Here is a 22,253-nt window from a genome sequence, read left to right as displayed (position 1 = left end):
TGCTTTCCTAGTGTTTCTGCTTCAGGGTCTTGCTGCACTTTCACGCTCATCTTGTGGCCCAGAGTCTCCATTGGCCGACATAAAACTGAATGAGGTTTCTTCCTCTTCTGCTTCACTGCAGGTTGGATGCGCTCTTCCTCTTCTTAGAGAATGAGATTAGATAATGCAACGGATGGATCGGAATGAAATGCATGCTTGCGTAAACAGTGACGAAATTATTAAGCACCTCTGTTATGTACATCTCATAACACTTATTTTTGATGTTGCTATATTTGACTTGAGAGAGGAGTTGAGGCCTTCTTAGGGTCGTCTTGTTCTCTTTGAAGTCAGTCTCGCTGGCCTCTTATGAATTAGGAATCAGTAACTGGCTTGAGTAATAAGATCCTTCTCATTTTCTTCTCTCTCTCTCACGTCTAAATCCTGAACTGCAATTTGTTCCTTATGTAGAGCAACAGGAATGATTGAGCGTCAGACACATTGATGATTCTAAAAAGGCCGCAGCCATCTGCTCTCAAGCCAAAATTAGCGAGGCTGAGGCCCTGATACACTGAGAGCTTTGAGCTTTAGCTGAAAATATTTAATAGCTGTAATATTGGCTACAAGTCACTATTAAACTACAATTGTTATTTTTTTCATCTTAAAGGGGTCATAAAGAACATTATTTTGTGTATTTGGCGTAATGAAATGTGTTTATGCAGTTTAAGGTTAAAAAAACACATTATTTTCCACATACTGTACATTATTGTTTCTCCTCTATGCCCCGCCTTTCTGAAACGCGTCGATTTTTACAAAGCTCATCGGTCTGAAAAGCAAGGTGTGCTGTGATTGGCCAGCTATCCAGTGCGTTATGATTGGCCGAATACCTCAAGCGTGTGACGGAAATGTTACGGCCCTACCATATTGTGATGATGCCCTGTCAGGCCGGAGCGATGATTCAAAAACATGAAAACCCATTATAAACGAGGCATTCGTTGCATCTAGTGGGGACATCATTATGGATTATAATGACTTCTACTGTCTTTTTATGCGTTGGTTGCATCGCGCCACGTAAACATAAAACCATGTCTGCATTTGTGATCGGAGAAATTACAAACAACAAGCACTACAAGAATAAAACTACAGCGAGAATAAAAGTTACGCCTTCTTTCTTTGCGTGAACATTTGGGCGGCGTTATGCAAATCTTCCCACATCGTGACATAGATATGTCGGGGTGTGTTAGAACGAGCCGTTTTAGCACCAAGAGCTTGTAACACTCCAAAGAGAAAGGAAAAATTGAAATCGCATCACATGACCCCTTTAAAATGACCAGTTAATGTGATTTAAAATGGTCCCTAAATGTATCCTGATTATAAGTTTAGACTTAAAAAGACCTTGTACATTCCCTTTTCGCACATTTTTATTTCCGTTATCGTGTTTTATGCCTTATATCACAATAGTGATAGCATAGATTCAATAAACCATTTTAGTTCATTATAATATTGCAAGATCATGCATGGCAAGTAAGTCTTGGAACATTGTTTTTCCTGCACCTGCTGTAGTTAATGATGTACTCGATTTAGGATAAGTTTAACAGGATAAGTGGAATACCTAACAAGCTCAGAGGGGATTCGTACATCTGTTTGTGTCCACCAAACTCAAACTGTTTCCCGTTCCCGGTCGGAGTGAAGTCAAATGGGTGGCGTTTGCTGATGGTAGTCTAGGGGACCTTTATTTATTGTATTCATGGTTGTTGTTGAAGACAGGAGACAAGCAGATGTTATCTCATCAGTAAATTGCTTGTTTCTTTGTCTTGGTCTTTCTCAATGCATAACAGATTACAATAGGAGAACGGTGTGTGTATAGTTAAATATCGTGTTATACATTCTGTGTTTGGCCAGCAAGGCTATACTTCTGCAATAATATCAGATTCAGGGAGAACAGATAATGTGTGCCACTGAGAAAACCCAAACATACATTGTTACAAGGAGGGCTATAATGACTGGAGACAGTTAGCGTTCCCATTCATTTCAATGGCTGGTGCACAACTGGAAATATTTGATTTGAAATCTGCCATTTTTGCTATTGGCATCAGATAACTTTTATACTTATATCTATATATATATACTTATATATATATATATATACTATACTATAGCAAAATAAGCTTTAAAAATATTTTTTCAGAATACATGCTAATTTTGAACGGCTGTCATTGGAGTAACATGTTTTATCCAGATTGTGGTGTTTAGAATGACCAGCAGGGGCTGAATTACTGGCCAGGCCTTGACCTCTTGGCATGAGTTTAGACATCCAGGCTGATTTTCAATGCAGTAAATAACATCTACTCACCTTTATTAGATTTGTTTAGGTTTAGATTTCTGCTACAGATAAATGTGAATTCAAGACTGGCAAATGATCTGGATGTAACAACTACTTGCTAAATAACTATTTTTAGTCTTTGAGATCTGCTCTACCGCTGTCCTTGCCTCTAGAGCCCACAACAGTGAAATTTATTCTCATTTTAGAATACTATGTGGGGTGATTTTCTTCTTTCCCCTCATCTCTTCAGAATAAGAACACTGTGAAAGAACATGCTGGCAATCTGCGTTAAACCCAAATACGAAGAGAACGGAGAGAACATCGCACTCACTCTCTCTCTCTCTCTCTCTCTCTCTCTCTCTCTGTTTGTGCTTAGTCAGAAGAACACCATCTGGCACATAAATAGAATCCTTTTATCCAAGGACCTCTAGACAATGATTGCCGCTCGTCACTGCCCGTGGAACAGGGAAATTTCCAGAGTGGGCTTGCAGGAACAGGTTCATACTGGTGGAAGAGCACTCAGAGAGAGCGACTGCTTCAATTAAAGTCCAAAGTACTGTGTCTGAATACAAGCCCTTCAACTGGCCAGCCTGTGCTTTTAATATGGTTTCCTTTCATGATCTACATTGGTGTTCCAGTAGAACCTGTTATTGCAGTCTAATTTCCACATTAATTTGTAATACCAAAGCTAATTGGTCATAAGGGTTAACTAGTCCTCCAACATCCATGAGAATATAGGCCTAGATATGCCGAGGTTATCGATTATCATATTACATATTATTCATATCAACAAATTAAATATGTAATTTACTACAGGAGAAAAGTTTGGAATTATTAACATTTTTAGACAAGTCTCTTATGCTCACCAAGGCTGCATTTATTTGATCAAAAATAGAGTCATGACATTTTAAAATAACATATATGTTTTATTCCTTTTGATGGCAAAGCTGAATTTTCAGCATCATTATGCCAGTCTTCAGTGTCACATGATCCTTCAGAAATTCTAATATGCTGATTTGGGTGTTTTTTTTATACATTATATCTCAGTTTCCATATTTAACTTTACATAACTGGTAATGGTTAAATTACATTGTTGAATGTAATCTTCAGCAAATATAAGTTTTTCAAACAATACATTATAATTATAATTGTATAATCGTGATGCCTAAATTCACTTGTAGCATTTTAAAACCATTTTTCAGTCTTTTATTTTCAATGTATTTAGACAAAATTGCGTCATTGTTACAGATATTGACCATGTTTTAATATTGTTTCAAATTTTAATATCCATGCATCTCTAGTTCCTTCACCATTCCTCGTTCCAAAAGTTAAATATTTTGAAGCAATTGAGAATCTGTTCTGTTTTAAAAATCTGTTTTGGCCCCCATGTTTTTATTACCCTAGCGTGTCTGTGAGGGTGTTCACTGCAGCCGCATTTTTTTTTTTTTTTGCAGTTACAGTTACAACCACAACTTTCACTGTGTGTTTAAGAACATCGTCTATAGCAGAGGGCATGAGAACAACACATCTTGTTGGCTGATATTGACATTTCTGCATTTCTTTCTTTTTTTTTTGCTCCTCTAGTACCGCTGAAGCCTCCCGAGGTGCTTGTCTCAGAAAGCTTTTGTTAATAGCAGGACATGGTATCGAATGGCTCCTCCAGAAAGAATCTGAATTGGCCATGGGGTAGCTGACCGCCCCCTAACCCTTTGCAGCTGAGCTCTCTGCGTAGGAGGATTGCTTTTATACCTTCACAGAACAAGTGCAGAGTAGGAAGACATTTATTAAATGGAATGAACTCTTGTTCATGCTTTTGATATGATGAAATCATGGTGGTTTTGTGTATTATTCATGAACTTTAAGGAGGCAGAGAGCAAGAAAACTACTTTACGATGAGTTAGACTACTGTACTACTCTCTGTAAATTTCCATTAAAATCCTTTAGACTGACTTGTGTTTACTGATACTGGCAAAGTCCGAACAGACCCTTCAACTACGGCTAACCTCTGTTCTTCAGAGCGGAAAAATCCACATCAAAGTTCAGATGCTTTGCACTGCTTGAGTGCTTTTCAACACTTCATTGTAGGAAAGGTCAAACTCCTTGCCAAGCCCAGTGATATATTGGACTTGTAGGAATACAATATTATTTTGTGGCTGAAGGATACGAAGAAAAAAGGAAGGGCTGAATTTCAAGAAATGGTAATCAAATCTGTCAGGTACGTTACGTGTTGGATGCCGAACATGTCCCACAATGTGATCCGTCATCCGAGCAGGAAGCAAATTACCTGTCACACCTTCCAGTGTTCTTTGCCACACGGTTGCTAGTGTTGGAGCGGCCATTTGAATTATGGATATTCTCCGTATACCTTCTGTTAAGCCTATGCGTTAAATTAAAACGTTAGGTGGAAGAAGATTCCCAAGAGCCCATACTTTGACTTTAGCCTGAAGCTAATTTGTCTGATTTACTATCCGAGTGAATGGGCGTCACAAAAGCTCTTTCTCCGGTTAAGTGCCCTGAGATGATCCTCGGTGTCTGTGGCACCAGGCTCTCTCATTTCTGGTGCCGTCATTAGTCAAAGCGGGCAGCCGTGTTGTATCACATTACCCACGCTACCCGTCATACCCCAAACCCTGTCTGTTTGTGTCTGACTGTAAAGTGTAGTTGCTATGGGAGTCACTTTATGGCTTGTAAAGCTTGTGAAAATGCCAGGATGAAAACAGTCTATGAAGTCATAAACTGCCCTACAGTAAGAAAGCAGAGCTGCAGATCCGTGTGTCACAGCAAAAGTATTAGGCTCTTAACAATTGAAGCATATGCAAAAGATCAGTTGCTTTAAGTTACTAAGATCTTTGTTTTTTATGATGCAGTGGTGCATGACGGCAGCAAATATTAGTTTAGTTAAGTTTTTATCTAAGGCTGAGCGATTTATCTCTTATTTTTAATATTTAGTATATCTATATATTACTGGTCACTGTTGATCAGTCAACTAGAATTCTGAGAAAAAAGTTAAAATTGCGAGATATAAATTCAGAATTCTCTGAGAAAAAAGTCTGAATTGTGACTTTTGTTTGTAGTTGAATTGTTTGTAGCCACAATTGCAAGATATAAACTTGCACTTAAGAGTTTGTTACTTGCAATTTCATTCTGACACAAAGTCAGAATTGTGAGATTAAAAACTCAATTACATTTTTTTTTTTATTCCATGATATAGAAATAATCTTAATGCACTATAGTATATAGTATATTATAAAATGAACATAAATGTATAATTATTTTGATGATATAAATTTCAGCAACACACTTTTATATTATTACATTAATGCATTTGGCAGACTCTTAGTTAAAAGTGATTTACATTGCGTTCGGGTACACATCTTTCAGTACAGTTTTTCAGCCTGTAAAACTCTGTTATAATGAGTTCTGTGCTATACAGGACTTGTGAATCTCTTTACGCACATCTTTCCACAGAGAACACATTTAATGATTCTCCAGAGATGTTCAGGGCCTCAGGCTGACGTTGCTGCTGCCCTGTAATGGAAAGCACAGGGGGTGAGGAAAAAAAATCATGTTTTCCTCAGGAGAGCTATAACTCGTTTCTCCTTTCTGCAGAAAAATGTTCGATTTTTGACACTCAAATGACTCCATTACTGTTGTGTGCTCAGATTTGAAGAATGTCTACAAGGTGGCTACAAGTATGTTACATTTTTCTGCTGTTTGGCCTACAGTTTTTGTAGGGTTCTGTCATTTGTCGTCTGGAGGAAATGTTTTTATCTTATTTTGCACAGTTATTCTCCACTTCTCCTCTTCTGTTGGCATGCATTCCTGCAAAGAACAAGCCCATCTATACATTGGTTCTGACATCCCTGGTGATAAATGTCCTTGTTCTGTACTGTGATTGTGTAAGATTATGTGCGCATGTGCAACCTTTTGTCCTGGAGTAAATTCCAGACTATCATATCTCATGCAATATCCATTACAAGTGTCCTTTTTTATTGTCTCAGAGCTCAGCGTGATGAGGAGCTTTTTCAACCGTTGTTTGCAGCTCTACCCTGCAGAGAGTTCTGTGTTTCACGCTAACTGCACTTATTAATGAAGGCCTAAACTCAAGTCTCGTCTCATTGCAAAATGCTGCTTTTGAATGCCCTTCTGCCCAGTGCCACTATTATGCCAGTGCAGTTACCAACTTGTACCACAGCAGTCTAAATAAACAAAAGCCCTGGCACACCAGCCATGGCTTTCATCATTGTAACGGGAATCTAAAAGATGGGGTCTTGGATGAGCCGCCTTCTATTTTGGCTCCCTTAGTGCCTCCACACTTCAGCAGGACGGGAACCAACGATGTAAGCTGTCTCTTTACATTCATTATTCCATTTTTGTTTGCTTCTAAATTAGCATACATCCATAATGTATACGCAGGAAGATAACACAGACAGTAGTTGAGGAAACGATTATACCGAGTGTTTGGTATCTCTGTTATATGCTGTAGATATATTTATTGTGATGTATATTAATGTGGAAGGAAACTCTTAATTGATACTGTGCCATAGTGTCAATCATTGATCATTTGTCAGCTTTGTGCCAAACCTTAGAAAGCTGCCTTACTGTCTACTCAACCATTCAGCAAGGATATATATACTGTATATACACACTTTAGACTTTTCACTGTAAGTATTTTTTGTAATGTTTACATTTTCTAATGAAGGATGGTTAATGTCATCTTGGCAGGCGGCTCACAAGGGTTTTGAACAAAGCTGCAGACTAATGATTATCCTTGAATAACAGTTCAGTTCAGTTCATTAGAAAAGTGATTCAGCGTCTCAACGAATGACCAATGAAGTCAGCAGCACCCTGCAGCACGGCTGTGTTTGCGTTCATTGTGGAAGCTCTCAACGTGAAAAACATAGTAGAGCTGGACTGTGAACACTTGGACATCCGTTCGCAGGAAATATGAGCGTTTTCCCCCGCTCTGTTCTTTAATCATCAGCTCTCAGCAGTGTTACTGAAATGTACCGTTAACTTGATGTGAGCGTGCATCACTCTCTCTTTCTCTAGTTCTTTCTGTCTTTCTTACATAAGTGATCTTTTTTCATGGAAGTGCTGCTCATGTGGCCTGAATCTCTCCTCCGTTAACATACGACCTTTGTGTCATTCTCAGAAATGGAGCGTTTTGCCTCCTGCTTAATACATAAGTCCATTCATATTACCTTTGAAAGATTAAAATACCTCACTCTCTTTTGGCAAATTGTTCAGCGTCATTTAAAAAGAGGACATAATAGCACAAAATGGTTTGTTTTAGTACATGATTATCCTAGTCTTTTCATTTGGCTAATGACCTTTTCATATTGCGTAAGTTTTTTAGACTGCTTTTCTTAGATGATATTTCCATAAATTTCCATTTATTTTTTTTCATCTAAATGAATTTGCTGCCTTTACAGTGAACTTAGATGGTGTAGAAAGATTCTAATAGGAACAAATGTAATGCAAAACCACAAATCCTTTTCTGAACTCTGTGAAGTCAGTAAGTTTATTAGTACACATGCAATGTCTTAAAGGACGGTGTCTGCTAGGGCAACAGTAAAATGCAATGCCAGTTGCGACATGCGGCACAGCAGCAGGCATTAACATTTATGTTTATGCATTTGGCAGATCCAACATTGCACTCAGGGTATACTTGTATAATTGTTTATGCATTTCCTGGGAATTGAACCCATGACCTTGGCATTGCTAATCCCATGCTTTAGCTACAGGAATACATAAACTAAACCATCTATTATAGACACTTCAATCTTTCAGTTCTACTACATAACTAATCTTGTTAGGTTACTTGTTTATAGCAAACTGCTGTGCATCACATTTGGTTTAATGCCACAAAGATTTGAAAGTAACACCTTTAGTTTAAGACCGCACATTTGCAATGCTGGTCAAGCATTTGCATCTGTATTTGCATACACGTTTCTGGCCTTAAAATAAATGTGCAGCATGAAATTTACATATATGCATTTGGCAGACACTTTTATACAAAGCAAGATGAATTGCATTCAAGGTACACATTTTTTTCAGTTCCCTGGGAATGAAACCCATGACCTTGACGTCATGCTCTACTGTTTGAGCTACTTTAAGGCTTTAAGTGTATTAGTCTGTTTTGTTGTGCAAATTACATCGGCAAAATGAACAGACCCACAAAAGACTGATAATAGTTCTCAAATATTTGACTTTCTCAACTCCCTAATAAAGTAATGCGTGATCCAGGTCCATGGGAAAGGTATGAAGTCATACTGGGAAAAACTTTTCAAACCACACCTCACATTTCACAAAGGAGTTCACAGGAGATGTGGACCACCAAATTCTTACAGGACGACCTCCTGCTCATTAGCACTGTTTTCAAGATTGGATCTTCATAAAACATCTATCAGCAATTCGTGTGCTTTACAATGTTGAAGTGTTTAAGTCTTGGCACATTTTACTTGTAGGCCAACAGTTGATAATCAACAAGCTAAACCTGCGACCAAGACGCTGATGTTCATCATAAAGGTGAGGTTAAAGAACTCAAGAACATGCCAGAGTAATTGTCCCTCTGGTACTTCCGATCTGTCCCCTTCTGCTTGTATATTCTAGGACCAGAAAAACACAAAGAGCCTTTTGTCAGAACCAGTGGTGGCAGTGTGCGAGTATGTGTCCTTGGCATGTTTCATTATCTTGAGCATGAGACGCAGTAATCACCTTCTAAACCACCCCTCCTAAAAGCCTCCACACACACACACACACACGTTTTGCCAGCTCCGACAAGAATCGTTCCAGCCTCTAAACAATTAACAATTAAAAGAGAGATGCACAAAAACTCCCAAAGGGAAAACAGTCTAGCATTGTGCTGCACAGGCCATGGGATCAGTTCAGACTGGCCACATGTAAAGCTGGTATAAAAGTCCACTTCCTCTTCGCTGGTCCCTTCCTTTTTGCCTCTCTGTTTCTTTCTGTCTGTGTGTCATGCTGAAGAAAAAAAAGGATGGAGAGATCTCCGAGCCCTCAGTTAAGAAGGTAAGAGGGGAGAAGGTGACAGGGTGGTCTTAGGGCTTTCCTGGGGCTGAAAGCTTAACCTTCTGGAATGAAAATAGTCCAGAGTCATCTGTGTACTCAGCGTGGATTAGCAGGGGGCAATGTGTGTCTTCTGCCATAGAGAGCGAGAGGGGGTCCAACGCAATCTCTTTCCAGCGTCATTGACCCCTGTTAGACTGGATCTGAGCCTGGTGGTTGGATATTGCAAGATTCAGGGAGTTTTCACACAAGGCTCATTTGGAACGTTTGTTTCAGAACTTGGTGCATTTTCTTCCTGAGCTTGGTTCTTTTAGGCAAATATGAACTTGGCAATCATATTTGGATCTGCACCAAAATAATCGGTCCGAGATCACCTGGACAATTCAACCAACTGAAAATAAACTTTGGAGTGGTTTGGTTGTCCAGCCCAATGGACAAAACAAACTCTGGAGTGGTTTGGTTGCCTGACCCTACAGACAAAATGAGCTCTGGAGTGGTTTGGTTGTCCAGCCCAATGGACAAAACAAACTCTGGAGTGGTTTGGTTGCCTGACCCTACAGACAAAATGAGCTCTGGAGTGGTTTGGTTGTCCAGCCCAATGGACAAAACAAACTCTGGAGCAGTTCAGTTGTCTGACCCAACGGTCCAACAAACCAAACTTCAGAATCAGAATTCATAATGGGAAATGTATTGAGGAAAAAAGCAACAGTGTCCGATTCTCTGGGTGAGCACAGTAGTTATCACTGTTAAAAACCAAATAGTGCCTTTTCATCTTAGAATGTTGTATAGTTGCATTGCAAAAATGCTGTCATGACGAAGCCTTGATTGCCGCTCCAACCTTGAAATTGAAATGCCCTGAAAACACTGAAAACGCCCTAGGTATCTCTAGGTTACACCTAGATTCTGATATTATTTTACCCAATATTTATGTGCAATGTATTGTTATACTTGGAGTATCATGCTGTTAGCTTAGCAACATCAGACTTTGTTGGTATCAATTGTGATTCGAGTCTCTTTGCAGAATTGCTGTCTTTTGTAGAGCATTCCAAATCAAAGAGTTATGATTCTAACCAAGTTTTGGACTAGAGTTGTAGTATTTTTAGATGGTGAATCCTGGAAATATGTTTTTTTTGCCATATTTTTACTGAATTGGAGCACTCTGAGCTTTTTCTTATCGGATTAGTATCATGTTTTTCCTGCAAGTATGTGATTTGGAAGAGCGTGTTTCCTGTACAATGAAACCTTCCCAGTACAGTCCTTCGGCCCTTTGTGGCAAGCGATAAGAGACTAAACCGGTGCCAAATTGAAGTTCACAGAGTCTGCGGGTGTTTGTGTCTCTGTAGTATTGTTGTCGCAAAACCCCTGCGAGTGACAATTGCTCAAGTGCTTTCGGGCACAGCGGTGTGTTTGTGTGAATCAAAGTCTCTGTAAGTCAGGGCCTTGTACTTGTCTGCATGACTGTTTTACTCATGGTCTAAAAGCCATCCATCCGTCCTGGAAACAGCACCTCCTATAGCTTCGCCCTAAAGCCTGAAGATTAATCACTGCGATCACTCAGTGGTTGATTGAACACTGATATGGCACTGGGTTATGTAATAGTCGTGCTTTTAAAAATCTCTTGATGGAGCGGGGGGATTTGAGGCTCGCTGTTGACTCTGATAATAATGTCAGCAGGGGATGACTGCACCGCACTGTAATCCTCTCACGGTTCACGCTGCGCGTTCATTCCTGCAGGCAACAGCTGCCAGACCATTAATAGTAGTGCAGTTTACCGACACATCCACGATGAGCTCTCAATGATTTCCACTCCAGACTTTCATTGAGAGCAGATTAGTGGTGGCCGACTGCATTTATAAAGGATACTTGGAGTTATCAAGGTTATGATAAATTATCACAGTCAAACCTGCCTAACTGTAATGTACCTGGCTAGTATCTACCTGGCAGGTCAAATTGTGTTAAAGATTAGGACGGATTTTGGTTTAAATCATTTCCTTCTCACTTTCCAAGTAAAAACTTATTCCTAATATTCAGCTAAATATGTGAATTGTAGCATTTGTGCTGCGACTGATCATTGTTTACATACTGGTTTGTCACTTCCTGTGGTAATAGGCACACTGTTAAGCATTATCTGACGGTATTACATCTCCGAAAAAAGTTCAAAGATCATTTGGGGTGTGAAATCCAACCTCAGCAAGTATGTATATATATATGTATATAAATAACAAAAAATAATTTAAAACATAAATAACAAGTGGGTAAATTAAATCTGGTAAAAAGTAGTTCAATTATAGTAACAGTAAAGACATGTTTTTCTGTTACAAGTGATTTTCCAAGAATTAAAAAAAAAAAAAAAAAGGCAGCACAGATATTTCCAGCATTGATTATAATAAGAAAAATGTTTCATAAACACCAAATCAGCATATTAGAATGATTTCTGAAGGATCATGTGACACTGAAAAATGGCGTAATGGCTGCTAAAATTCAGCTTTTCATCACAGGAATAAGTTAGATTTGATTATTTATCAAAATATACTACAGTTTATTCTAAGTTGTAAAAATATTTTACAGTGTTACTGTTTTTACTGTATTTTTGATCAAATAAATGTAGCCTTGGTGAACATGAGACTTCTTTTAAAGTCTTTTTCTCGCTATAAGGTTTCTCACTCTGGTGTTTTCTCTCTCTTGTCCCAACCTCCCACCCTTTTTCATGACAGATCCAGTTTGCAGACCAGAAGCAGGAGTTCAACAAACGTCCCACCAAGATCAGCCGCAGGTCTTTGTCTCGCTCCATCTCACAGTCTTCTACAGACAGTTACAGCTCAGGTATGGCATTGTACAAGCACCAATACATACAGTACAGTCACATGCACACGTCCTGTTAAACCTCAGTCAGGTGGGCTACATAACGTGTTGCCATACGTCAAGGGTCCAATGGAGAGTGTCAGGTGAGTCATTTGAACAAAAGCTTTCCTGTGTGGGTTCTCTGGCAGGCCTCTTTAAGAGGATTACATTGATAAAGGAGAGTAGATTATAGGTAAGAAAAGTAAAATCTACATTCCTGCAGGGCTCTCTTAGGACTGTGTTCATGGAGAAACAGATACACACGTCTACATATTTTTTTTTCTTTATTATTCCCTTTTTCAGCCGCCTCATATACTGACAGCTCCGATGACGAAACCTCTCCCCGCGACAAACAGCAGAAGAACTCCAAGGGCAATGCAGACTTCTGCATCAAGAACATCAAACAGGCCGACTTCGGACGCAGGGAGATCGAGATTGCTGAGCAAGGTGGGAAGGGCCCCTTGTGTCTTAATGTTTATGTGCCGACAAGCTATAACCGTTTACGAGCGTGACGGCTGATTGAGCAATGGCGTTCTCTCTTTGAGCTGTCCTCGGGCCTGTCAACATATTAAGCCACTGGTATTTGTTTATGTGTGAAGTAAAAGTGTGTTTGTGTGAGATCAAGCGAAGCGTGTTTTGATGTTCTTCCTGCGCTGCTGAGGGGCCATATGTTCAGTGTGTGCTGTGAGACAGCAGGGCGCCCCCTTCAGCTCCTCATAACCACATGGCCAAATACTCCAGTGTGCACTTACACACAGCCTTTGTCTGTTTATCAGCTTTAAAACTGTTTCATATTTAAAGCTATCTTATGTGACTTTCTTTGTTAGCAAAATGTAAGTAATGAGTCTTAAAACCATCTTCCAAACCATGTTTTTGCCTTAAAATCACTATGGTAAGCCTATAATAATTGATATTTATGAAGAGTTGTCCTAGGATTTCCCAGGAAACTGCATACTTTGCTACTACCATATGCAGTGAAATTAACTTGGAAGCCACAGGAAAAACAACAACAAAAAGCAAACTTTTTATCTCACAATTCTGACATTTTTTCTCAATCGAAACTGTCACAATTACCTGTTTTTTTTTGTGTTTTTTTTAATGCCAATCTCTAAACCAGTTTCTGTTTTGGTCTATTTAGGCTTGGCTTTAGTTTTAGGCAAATAGGCTTGCCATGTTATAGTTTCCACCATTATTTGATATGATTAGCAATCAATATATATATATATATAATGTCACCTTTGCCAAACCCTTTTTTACGTCATAAAACAACAACATAAAAGTTGCTTACCTGCTCGTAGGACACATTTTTCAGATATCCATCTTTTGTTATCATGAGATTTTCAGTGACATTCACACTGATAAGGCCATCATTTGTAACCATGATCACAGCGATGCACCTCAAGCCATCATGTTCATCCGTGAAGCTCAACTCGCACAATTATCAAAAATGTTCATCTACATGTAACTTTTAGCGTTATGCTTCAGCCGCTAAAAGTTACACAGTGTTGCTTAAAGTCAAGGATGTGCAAGCGTAAAACGATGCTTATTTTAATTTTATAGCCATGTGTTCATGTTTTGTGTGTGTTTCTGCACTGTAGAGATGCCTGCTCTCATGGCTTTGAGGAAGAGAGCTCAGGGAGAGAAGCCATTGGCTGGAGCCAAAATTGTGGGTTGCACCCACATCACTGCACAAACTGCTGTGAGTTTCTGTACACACCCACGAAAATACACTCGTATACCTAATATTAACTTAATTTGTTCTTAAATTAAACTGATTACATTAAATTACACTATAATTACAACACCCTAATCCTAACTCAACACTTTTTGGGACATTATTCAGCCCACTTAGGAACCTTTTTACTGTCATTCTATATTTGTGAGGATGTTTTCAAAAATAATGCTCGTTTTTTTGAGAGCAGACTGACATCTGTGTTTCAGTAATGCATCATCAAGTGTTTGTTTATGTGTGTGTTTGCAGGTGTTGATGGAGACCCTCTCTGCTCTGGGCGCTCAGTGCAGGTGGGCTGCCTGTAACATCTACTCCACTCAAAACGAGGTAGCAGCCGCTCTGGCCGAGGGAGGTAAATATTTTTCTTTTCTTATTCATATTTCCTTTGTATTCTTTTTTTTCAAATATTTTTCTGTCCTGATGAACTCGTGTGTGTCGTCTCTGGCAGGTTTCTCAGTGTTTGCCTGGAAGGGTGAATCGGAGGATGATTTCTGGTGGTGTATCGATCGCTGTGTTAACGTGGAAGGCTGGCAGCCCAACATGGTAGCTGGACTGTTTACATCTAGAGAAGTGAAATATTATGACAGTTCGGTATCTCAACAGCTTATGTTTCGTAGATCTTAGATGATGGAGGAGATTTGACTCACTGGATCTATAAGAAATATCCCAACATGTTCAAAAAGATCAAAGGCATCGTAGAGGAGAGCGTGACTGGAGTTCACAGGTGATTATGGTCATTTGTGAAAGACTTTAGTTTGTTAAATGCATTAGTGTTACATTTTTGGCATTTGCTGCGGGTTAAGTGAAAACTTGTAATTGGACACAATGTGGGGACTGCTATTGTTTTTTTCTATCAAAAGGGAATGTGTGGCCATCTAGTGGCAAGTAGTGGAACTGGCAAATGTGGTAGAAATATAATGAGTAATAAGAGTAATAATTATATACATGAATGTATGTATAAAATATATGATAATTGAGGACCACATCAGCATATTTGAATGATTTCTGAAGGATCGTGTGACAGTGAAGACTGGAATAATAATGCGAAAATTTCAGCTTTGCATCACATAAGTAAAATGCACTTTAAAATATAATCAAATAGAAATAATAGAATAATTTGCAATATTACTGTTTTTACTGTATTTTTATTAAAACATTGCAGCCTTGGTTTAATTTTTGACTAAAAAAAAAAAATAAAACATCTTAATTATCCATTAAGGTCATTTGACCTGCAGTGTATATATTAATTATATATTATATATAGTGATTATAAACATTAATCCTTCAGAATTTGTTTTTTGTGTTGTGTGTCTTTTGCTAAACATCTCTCATATTTTATTTTCTAGGCTATACCAGCTGTCAAAGGCTGGCAAGTTGTGTGTTCCCGCGATGAATGTTAACGATTCAGTGACCAAGCAGAAATTTGACAACCTCTACTGCTGCCGTGAGTCCATCTTGGATGGGTATGTCTCTTATAAAGGCACTCAGAATAGTTTCCCAATCAATGTGTTTAACACACTGTGTGTGTAATGTACATGTCTTTTTCGGCTCGGCAGGAATTTTCTGGTTAATTTCAGCCTGTGGTTTTACGGAGCATGTTTGTGTTTTGTGTTCAAGTCTAAAGAGGACCACAGATGTGATGTTTGGGGGGAAGCAGGTGGTGGTGTGTGGATATGGAGAGGTGAGATCATTAGGTGGCAAATGTTGCCAGCTAATAACTGTTTCCTATGAGAACCTCTAGAGAGCTGCATTTAGATCTTCAGAATGTTCTTGGCCTTATGTAAAGGTACGCTCATTTAAATCTGGACTGGTATCTGACATATCCAGTCTTGCGAAATATAGGAAATTATTTTTAGGATTGAAAAAATGCTCGGTGAAGAATTAAAAAAGGAAAATAATTTCCTATCTGTCTGAACAGCTAAACCCCAACCATTTTAGAATGATTTTGTTAAATTTTAGAATATTCTATTTAATCTGTCAATCACTTTTGCTGACCACACTTCCACTGCACTGCTGCATTACAGCATTAGTAAACAGATACCAGATATGGCCACTAGAGGACAGAAAACCCCAGGAAATACCTCCACATGTATTACATTTGTTTTCTGATAACATAGTCTAACAGGAACGTTTTTCCAGGAACAACAAAGGATCTTGCCCTGTTTGTGTCAGTCACATTGTGTGCTGCATACTGTATATATTTTCACAGGTACATTTAACCTTTTTGTTCCGAGTCCTTACTGTAAATCCTTTGTGTGTAATAAGGTGGGAAAAGGCTGCTGTGCTGCTCTCAAAGCGATGGGCTCCATCGTCTATGTCACTGAGATCGACCCCATCTGTGCCCTACAGGCCTGGTGAGTCGCAGCTGCTTTCAATGATTCAGCATTTCCTCAACAGCAGCGATGCCCTTTAGATGCCGTTAAATTACACTTAATGGCATTCTAATGTTGTTAATACATTGTGAACCAGCATTTGAGTGGTGAATGAATCTCCAAGACTGTGTATTCAGCATTTTTGCACACCTGATTTAAATTATCATAGTACTTTCCTAATGCTTGTAAACGTTCTGCAAGGTTCTCATTCAGAATTTAGTCTCTTGCCACTTATTTTTAATTTTTACTCGTCAGAAAGACTCATTTATATTTGTCATCACACAGCATGGACGGCTTCAGGCTGGTAAAACTCAACGAAGTCATCCGACAAGTCGACATTGTCATCACCTGCACAGGTATTTTGGAATCTGTTTTTGATTGTAGTAAATTTCAAAGGTTTATTATTCTGATTTGAGCGAAGAAAAATGACAGTTTCCCCAAAAAAGAAAATAATTCTCTACTTTTTGCATCCTTTTTGAAGCTTGAAAGCTGCTGTGCCCATTCTTTGTATTTGTTTGGAAAAATTTGTAAAAATAAATATTATTTTTACATTTTTAAAAATATTTATAATATTATTTTTTAAATGATTTTCTAAAGGCTTTTAGTCAAATAATAATAATAATAATAATTATTATTATTATTTATTTATTTTAATTTTTAAGTAACAACTATATTAAAAATAAAAAATAATTATTTAACATTGTTTTTAAATGAGGTTATCATAAATAATTAGCTATCAGACACTGCACTGCTGCAGAATGATACACTTATATAACTGAGCAGAGTTTATTGCCTGTATAACTGCATTTTGACTCTCACTGCACTATGCAAATGCACTTAGTCATTAGCACAGTGATTCTAGTATAGATTGCTCTACCTAAAGTTAATTACATCTGAGACTTCACTTAATTATGCCTGTGCTGCAGTCAGTCTTGAATTTCAATTAAATGTAGTTGGACAAAACTTCTGATTATGGACCAATTTCTAGCCAATCCTGTAAGATATAGTATGAACAGGACAATTCAAGAATCAAACCTGAATTACAGTTCAGGCTGCAGGCAGCTGTGTTGCTCATGTGGATGAAATTACTTTCGGTAGTAATTACATTTGGACTTTTTTGGATTCATTTAGTAATTCTGTGGGGAATGACAGGTGGAGAACGAGTGGCTCTTTGAGTCATTTTAGATAAATTTCTTTCCCGAAGCTCCTTTCATCAACTAAACCAAGAAGCTTTCAGGGTATCTCGTCAGCATTCATCTCACTCTTGTTGTGTGTGGTGTCTGTAGGCAATAAAAACGTGGTAGTAAGAGAGTACATGGACCGCATGAAGAACGGCTGTATTGTCTGCAACATGGGCCACTCTAACACTGAGATTGATGTGGTGAGGAAACTGCTCTAACCCATAGTTTATTGTCACTTATGTATGTAAAGAAGTGTCTGAAAGTTGACAGTCGTCTTCCACCTTTTCAGGCCAGTCTGAGAACCCCTGAACTGACCTGGGAGCGAGTGAGGTCGCAGGTGGATCATGTGATCTGGCCGGATGGAAAGAGAATAGTGCTGCTGGCAGAGGTTAGAGAGATTGGAAATTTTGCTTAAAGACTATTTAGATTAAAGTCAGTCCTGCCGGTATTTCACCATTTTATTTTTATATTCGTTCTTTCAATCATTCATGTGCTTTATAAATGAATAAACTGAACTGAACTGATTCATTCATACATACATACATAGTGACTGGTTTTGTTGGTAGTAATTTCCAAAATTTTGTGGAAAATTTCCAGTGCTATTTTTATAATTAGATACGCATTTTCTTCAAAATGTTTACATTCACTTACAGCCGACTGTGTTTAAGTGAAAACTTGCATCAAGATGCACTTTTTTTCCCCAGTGTATTGCATTAGTCTTTATCAGACTAATGTGTTGATAACTTTTAGTATTGCATCTTATGTGATTATTTTGCAGTTAAGTGGTAAATTACGCAGGATTGCAAAAAAATTGTGACATTTTTGTTGATTTTGCATTGTGCTTAATTGCAAAAAACTGGAGGGGATGTAAAAAACATCTTTATAGGTAATGTTTTAATGTTATCACAATTACATTGCAGTGTTTTTTAATTATATTTTATGTTATTTTTGAATTTCCATTTTCATTTTAATATTAGTTCAAGTTTTGCTTATTTTGTAGTGCATTTTTGTAATTTTATTTATTTTTGTTTTATAGCTCTAAAGTTATTAGGTTATATTGGTTTTTATTTTGGTTTTAGTTATTTTTGTACTTCAAGTTAAACTAAAATAAAAAATGAAATGAAGTCTTGGCAACTAAAATGAAATAAAAGCTTTTTTATTTGTATTTTTTAGTTAACATTTAGTTTTAATTTAAGTTTTTTTTTTAACCCTGTTATATTGGATTAAATGTCCATATATAAATGCAAAATAGATTTTTTTATATATAGTGTGGCTAAATCTTTCTGTAGGCAAGGCAAATTTATTTCTTTAACCAGTCGGATATATCACAGGCATTATGAAGGAGAAAAAAACAAGTTAAGATTAAAATGTAACTAAAAACACAGTTTGTTAGAATTTTAATGTCTTATCCAGTCCATATACTGTATATATTTCCAGGGTCGCCTCCTGAACCTGAGCTGCTCCACTGTTCCTACTTTTGTGCTGTCCATCACCGCGACTACCCAGGTGAGACGAGAGTGAAAAATGAACACAAATGACTATTAAATGGGAATGTGCTTTTGTGTGCATGCAAGGAGAATTTGACTTCATAGTCCAATCAGTCTGTGTGCTGTGTGAGAGTATGAACCTCAGGCACTTAAAGTGTGTGTGTGTGTGTGTGTGTGTGTGTGTCACAGCCTTGCTGTTGTCATGGTGACTGATTTCTTGCTCCTTTCTCCCCAGGCGCTGGCTCTGATAGAGCTGTACAATGCTCCTGAAGGCCGCTACAAACAGGACGTCTACCTGCTGCCTAAAAAAATGGGTATGATGCATTGATATAAATACATGCACGTGCATAAAAAATGCCATGTCTAAATGAATGGTTATGCATGACCTGAAATGAACTTATCTTCCATTAAGACAAGCGCCACATGCAATAAACCCAGCATTTAAGTGAAATCCTCTAATGTTGTGTTAATATTATGGCCGTCTAGGGGTGTAATGGTTGTAATTGTTTTAGTCTGCTCCATGCATGGATGTTTTCAGCCTGTTGAAAGATTCAGTGTTTTCTGCAGCATGCATTGTATAGAGTTTAGCCATGTGGGATCCTGCACAGACCCTGAGGAGCAGGAGACAGCTGAAAATAGGTCACGCTGTCACAAACGGCTGCCACTTCTCACTGCAGACTGCGCCGTTCTGTCACCGATCTCTCATCCTCTCCACTGCTCTTCAGATTTTCCTTCCAAACCTGCAGCTCACGCTCACATACACGAAAAATAAATCAGAGATTGAATCCCAAAAGGCCTCTTTAAGAGGAGGTGGAGAGATATGGGTAATTGATTGTAGTCAGTTAAGATGCGGTCACATTTACCTTCGGTCTGTGACATTTTGCGGGTGAAATTGAGTAATTCCAATAGGAATCCATACGATTGGAAATTTTGCGTGAGAGTGAAAAAGTTCTGCAGCAGATTCCTCTCATTTTCAAGCTGACCAATAGAAATCTGCTGGGTTTAAAAGTGAGTTGTGCTTTATACTTCACTCTGCTATTGCCAAGACAATGCACCTCTTTTTGCCCACGAAATTAAATTGGCCAATCGCTTTTCTGATTGGAGATGATTTTCATTGATTTTCTGAATCTTTGCATCAGAAGTAAAACATTAATATTTAAATAGCCTTTTGTTTGCAAAATGTGATATTTTTAAAAATTATTTCTAAAGTTTGTGAGCCAGTTATGCTGTATCTGTGTACATTTAGACTCTTCTAGGACTCTTTACTTTTCAGTTGATTCTTATGAAAATTTTTGATGAAGTGAAGCCAGATTTTAAAAAAAAAGGATCATGTGACACTGAAGACTGGAGCAGTGATGCTGAAAATTCAGCTTTGATCACAGAAATAAATTACATTTTAAAATATATTCAAATACAAAATAGTTATTTCAATTTGTAAAAATATTTCACTATTACTGTTTTTACTGTATTTTTGATCAATTAATTGCAGCCGTGTTAACTTGCCACTGAACTATGGTGCTAAATTATAAACAGTCATTCAAAGTATGACTTTTCTTGATGCACAATGTTTAAAATGCTTTTTCTGCAGATGAATACGTTGCCAGCCTTCATCTCCCTACTTTTGATGCACATTTGACTGAACTGTCTGATGAACAGGCCAAATACCTCGGCCTGAACAAGAACGGACCCTTTAAGCCAAACTACTACAGGTCAGCAGCTGCATGATAAACCTTAATGATTCAAAAACTCTTGTCTATTTTAATTCTGTTTAATAATTGCTTGCAATGTTTCATTTTTAGGTACTAGACCCATTCACAGGTGGGAAACGAAGACTAAAGAATTTACCAAGACTCCATAATTCATACAGACTAAGGCGAGACAGAGCTGTGTGTCACAGCCTGCATTTGGAGGGGAGGGAGAAGCCCTGATCTGATTGGTTGGGGGTAAAGGGCGTGGCTAATTTTCGCTACCGGCAGTGTTTATTTATTTTACGCTAGAATAACATAGCTAACCTTTTATGAGCTGCTACTGCCAGTGGTGCAACCTAGCGACGTTTTCATGGAAATTTCACCATTTCATCTTTTCTTAGCTTCATGTGTTAGTTGTACGTAATCCATTTAGAGATCTTTTATCGTTTAATTATAAGTTCCGGTAAAGACAAAAAAACAAAAAAAAAACAATGTTCGATCATACCCGATGATTTAGTCATGGACATGCCACGTTGTCCAATTCTCTTGTTTTCTACATGTGATTTTTTTTCTTAATATAATATGGGGGGTGGGACAGAATTGCGGTCGTGTGCAGGACTTCAAATCGTTCTTTTTAGTTGATCACACTATTCAAATTTTGTTGTTGTTTATTTTTTAAAACCTGTATTAATTTTTACAGCAAATTTTAACATTTTTGCACTCTCGGTTTTAAATAAAAGCTGTTCAAATTTAACTGGATTGTGAACGATTTGGGGGGCGGGGCTTATCCCCTCCGTTCACTCAGACTGGAATCTCATTGGCTGAGGCATTAGCATTTCAAATTTCCCTTTCAAACGCAACAAGCTCCTTCCACACTGTTTCCAAGAACGCCAGTATTGATGTTTGAGATCGAAATGCTCAAACTGTGCGCAATCTATCCACATTATTGCTGAAACTCGTCAGGCTGTGTAATAACGGGTGTATATTAAGATATTTATTTAAAAAAAAATGTTTTTCTTTTTCTTCTGCCATCAACTTTTGTTCCTATGAACTCATCCTCTGTCATTCTAAAAATAAGCAATTCAATGTTATAAGATATTCTAGTGTAATATGACATTTAATGAAACCCTTGTTTTATATACTGTGAAGTAGAACCTATATCAATGAGATACCAAATGTACAGTTAATCCGGTACCGAGTTTCTTTCCAGGTCCTCTGCAGATTTAGTAATGGGAGAGAAATGTGTGTAAACTGAAGCCAAGACCAACTGTGTACTCATTTCAGAGGCTAGAAGGAAAGTTTTGCTGTTTGCAGGCCTGTAGAGCAAAAGCTGCCTTTGTGACTGGGATATTCAAATATAATAAAATTGGGACCTTTATTTTGCTACACTTCTGAAAATCTTTATGGCAGATATTTATCTTCTCTTTTCCATCTGTGTTTGTCATAAAGGGAATCAAAATGACCTTCTTTGTTTCCTGTTTAATGTGGCGTCTCTTTCCTTCGCTCAGGACCGTCTCACATGGATGCGTGTGTCGTGTAGGTGTCGATTAGCCAGTGGAACGCTTGCAGCGCAAAATACTTTTCTTTGATTGTCCTGCCCAAAGCATATTTCGTTTTTTTT

The 22,253-nt window shown here is 38.0% G+C and overlaps 1 protein-coding gene across 1 annotated transcript in view; it reads left to right on the top strand.

Annotated features, from left to right (window-relative positions):
• The window catches only part of LOC107658882 (putative adenosylhomocysteinase 3), a 32,649-nt gene extending 10,639 nt beyond the window's left edge, over window positions 1-22,010 (top strand). The window contains exons 2-17 of the mRNA XM_016447583.1: window positions 12,046-12,154; window positions 12,476-12,619; window positions 13,771-13,871; window positions 14,154-14,256; window positions 14,353-14,447; window positions 14,522-14,628; window positions 15,251-15,367; window positions 15,522-15,585; window positions 16,170-16,258; window positions 16,562-16,632; window positions 17,563-17,657; window positions 17,747-17,845; window positions 18,895-18,963; window positions 19,180-19,258; window positions 20,533-20,653; window positions 20,744-22,010. Of these exons, the coding sequence (XP_016303069.1) occupies window positions 12,046-12,154; window positions 12,476-12,619; window positions 13,771-13,871; window positions 14,154-14,256; window positions 14,353-14,447; window positions 14,522-14,628; window positions 15,251-15,367; window positions 15,522-15,585; window positions 16,170-16,258; window positions 16,562-16,632; window positions 17,563-17,657; window positions 17,747-17,845; window positions 18,895-18,963; window positions 19,180-19,258; window positions 20,533-20,653; window positions 20,744-20,750 (1,470 nt within the window). The 3' untranslated portion in view covers window positions 20,751-22,010. The remainder of the gene's footprint in view (window positions 1-12,045; window positions 12,155-12,475; window positions 12,620-13,770; window positions 13,872-14,153; window positions 14,257-14,352; window positions 14,448-14,521; window positions 14,629-15,250; window positions 15,368-15,521; window positions 15,586-16,169; window positions 16,259-16,561; window positions 16,633-17,562; window positions 17,658-17,746; window positions 17,846-18,894; window positions 18,964-19,179; window positions 19,259-20,532; window positions 20,654-20,743) is intronic.
• The last annotated feature ends 243 nt before the right edge of the window (window positions 22,011-22,253 follow it).

This window comes from Sinocyclocheilus anshuiensis, unplaced genomic scaffold, assembly GCF_001515605.1.
Source record: "Sinocyclocheilus anshuiensis isolate Anshui unplaced genomic scaffold, SAMN03320099.WGS_v1.1 scaffold283, whole genome shotgun sequence".
Taxonomy (NCBI): domain Eukaryota; kingdom Metazoa; phylum Chordata; class Actinopteri; order Cypriniformes; family Cyprinidae; genus Sinocyclocheilus; species Sinocyclocheilus anshuiensis.
Note: the sequence above shows the minus strand (reverse complement) of the source record. Positions and strands in the feature narration are given on the sequence as shown.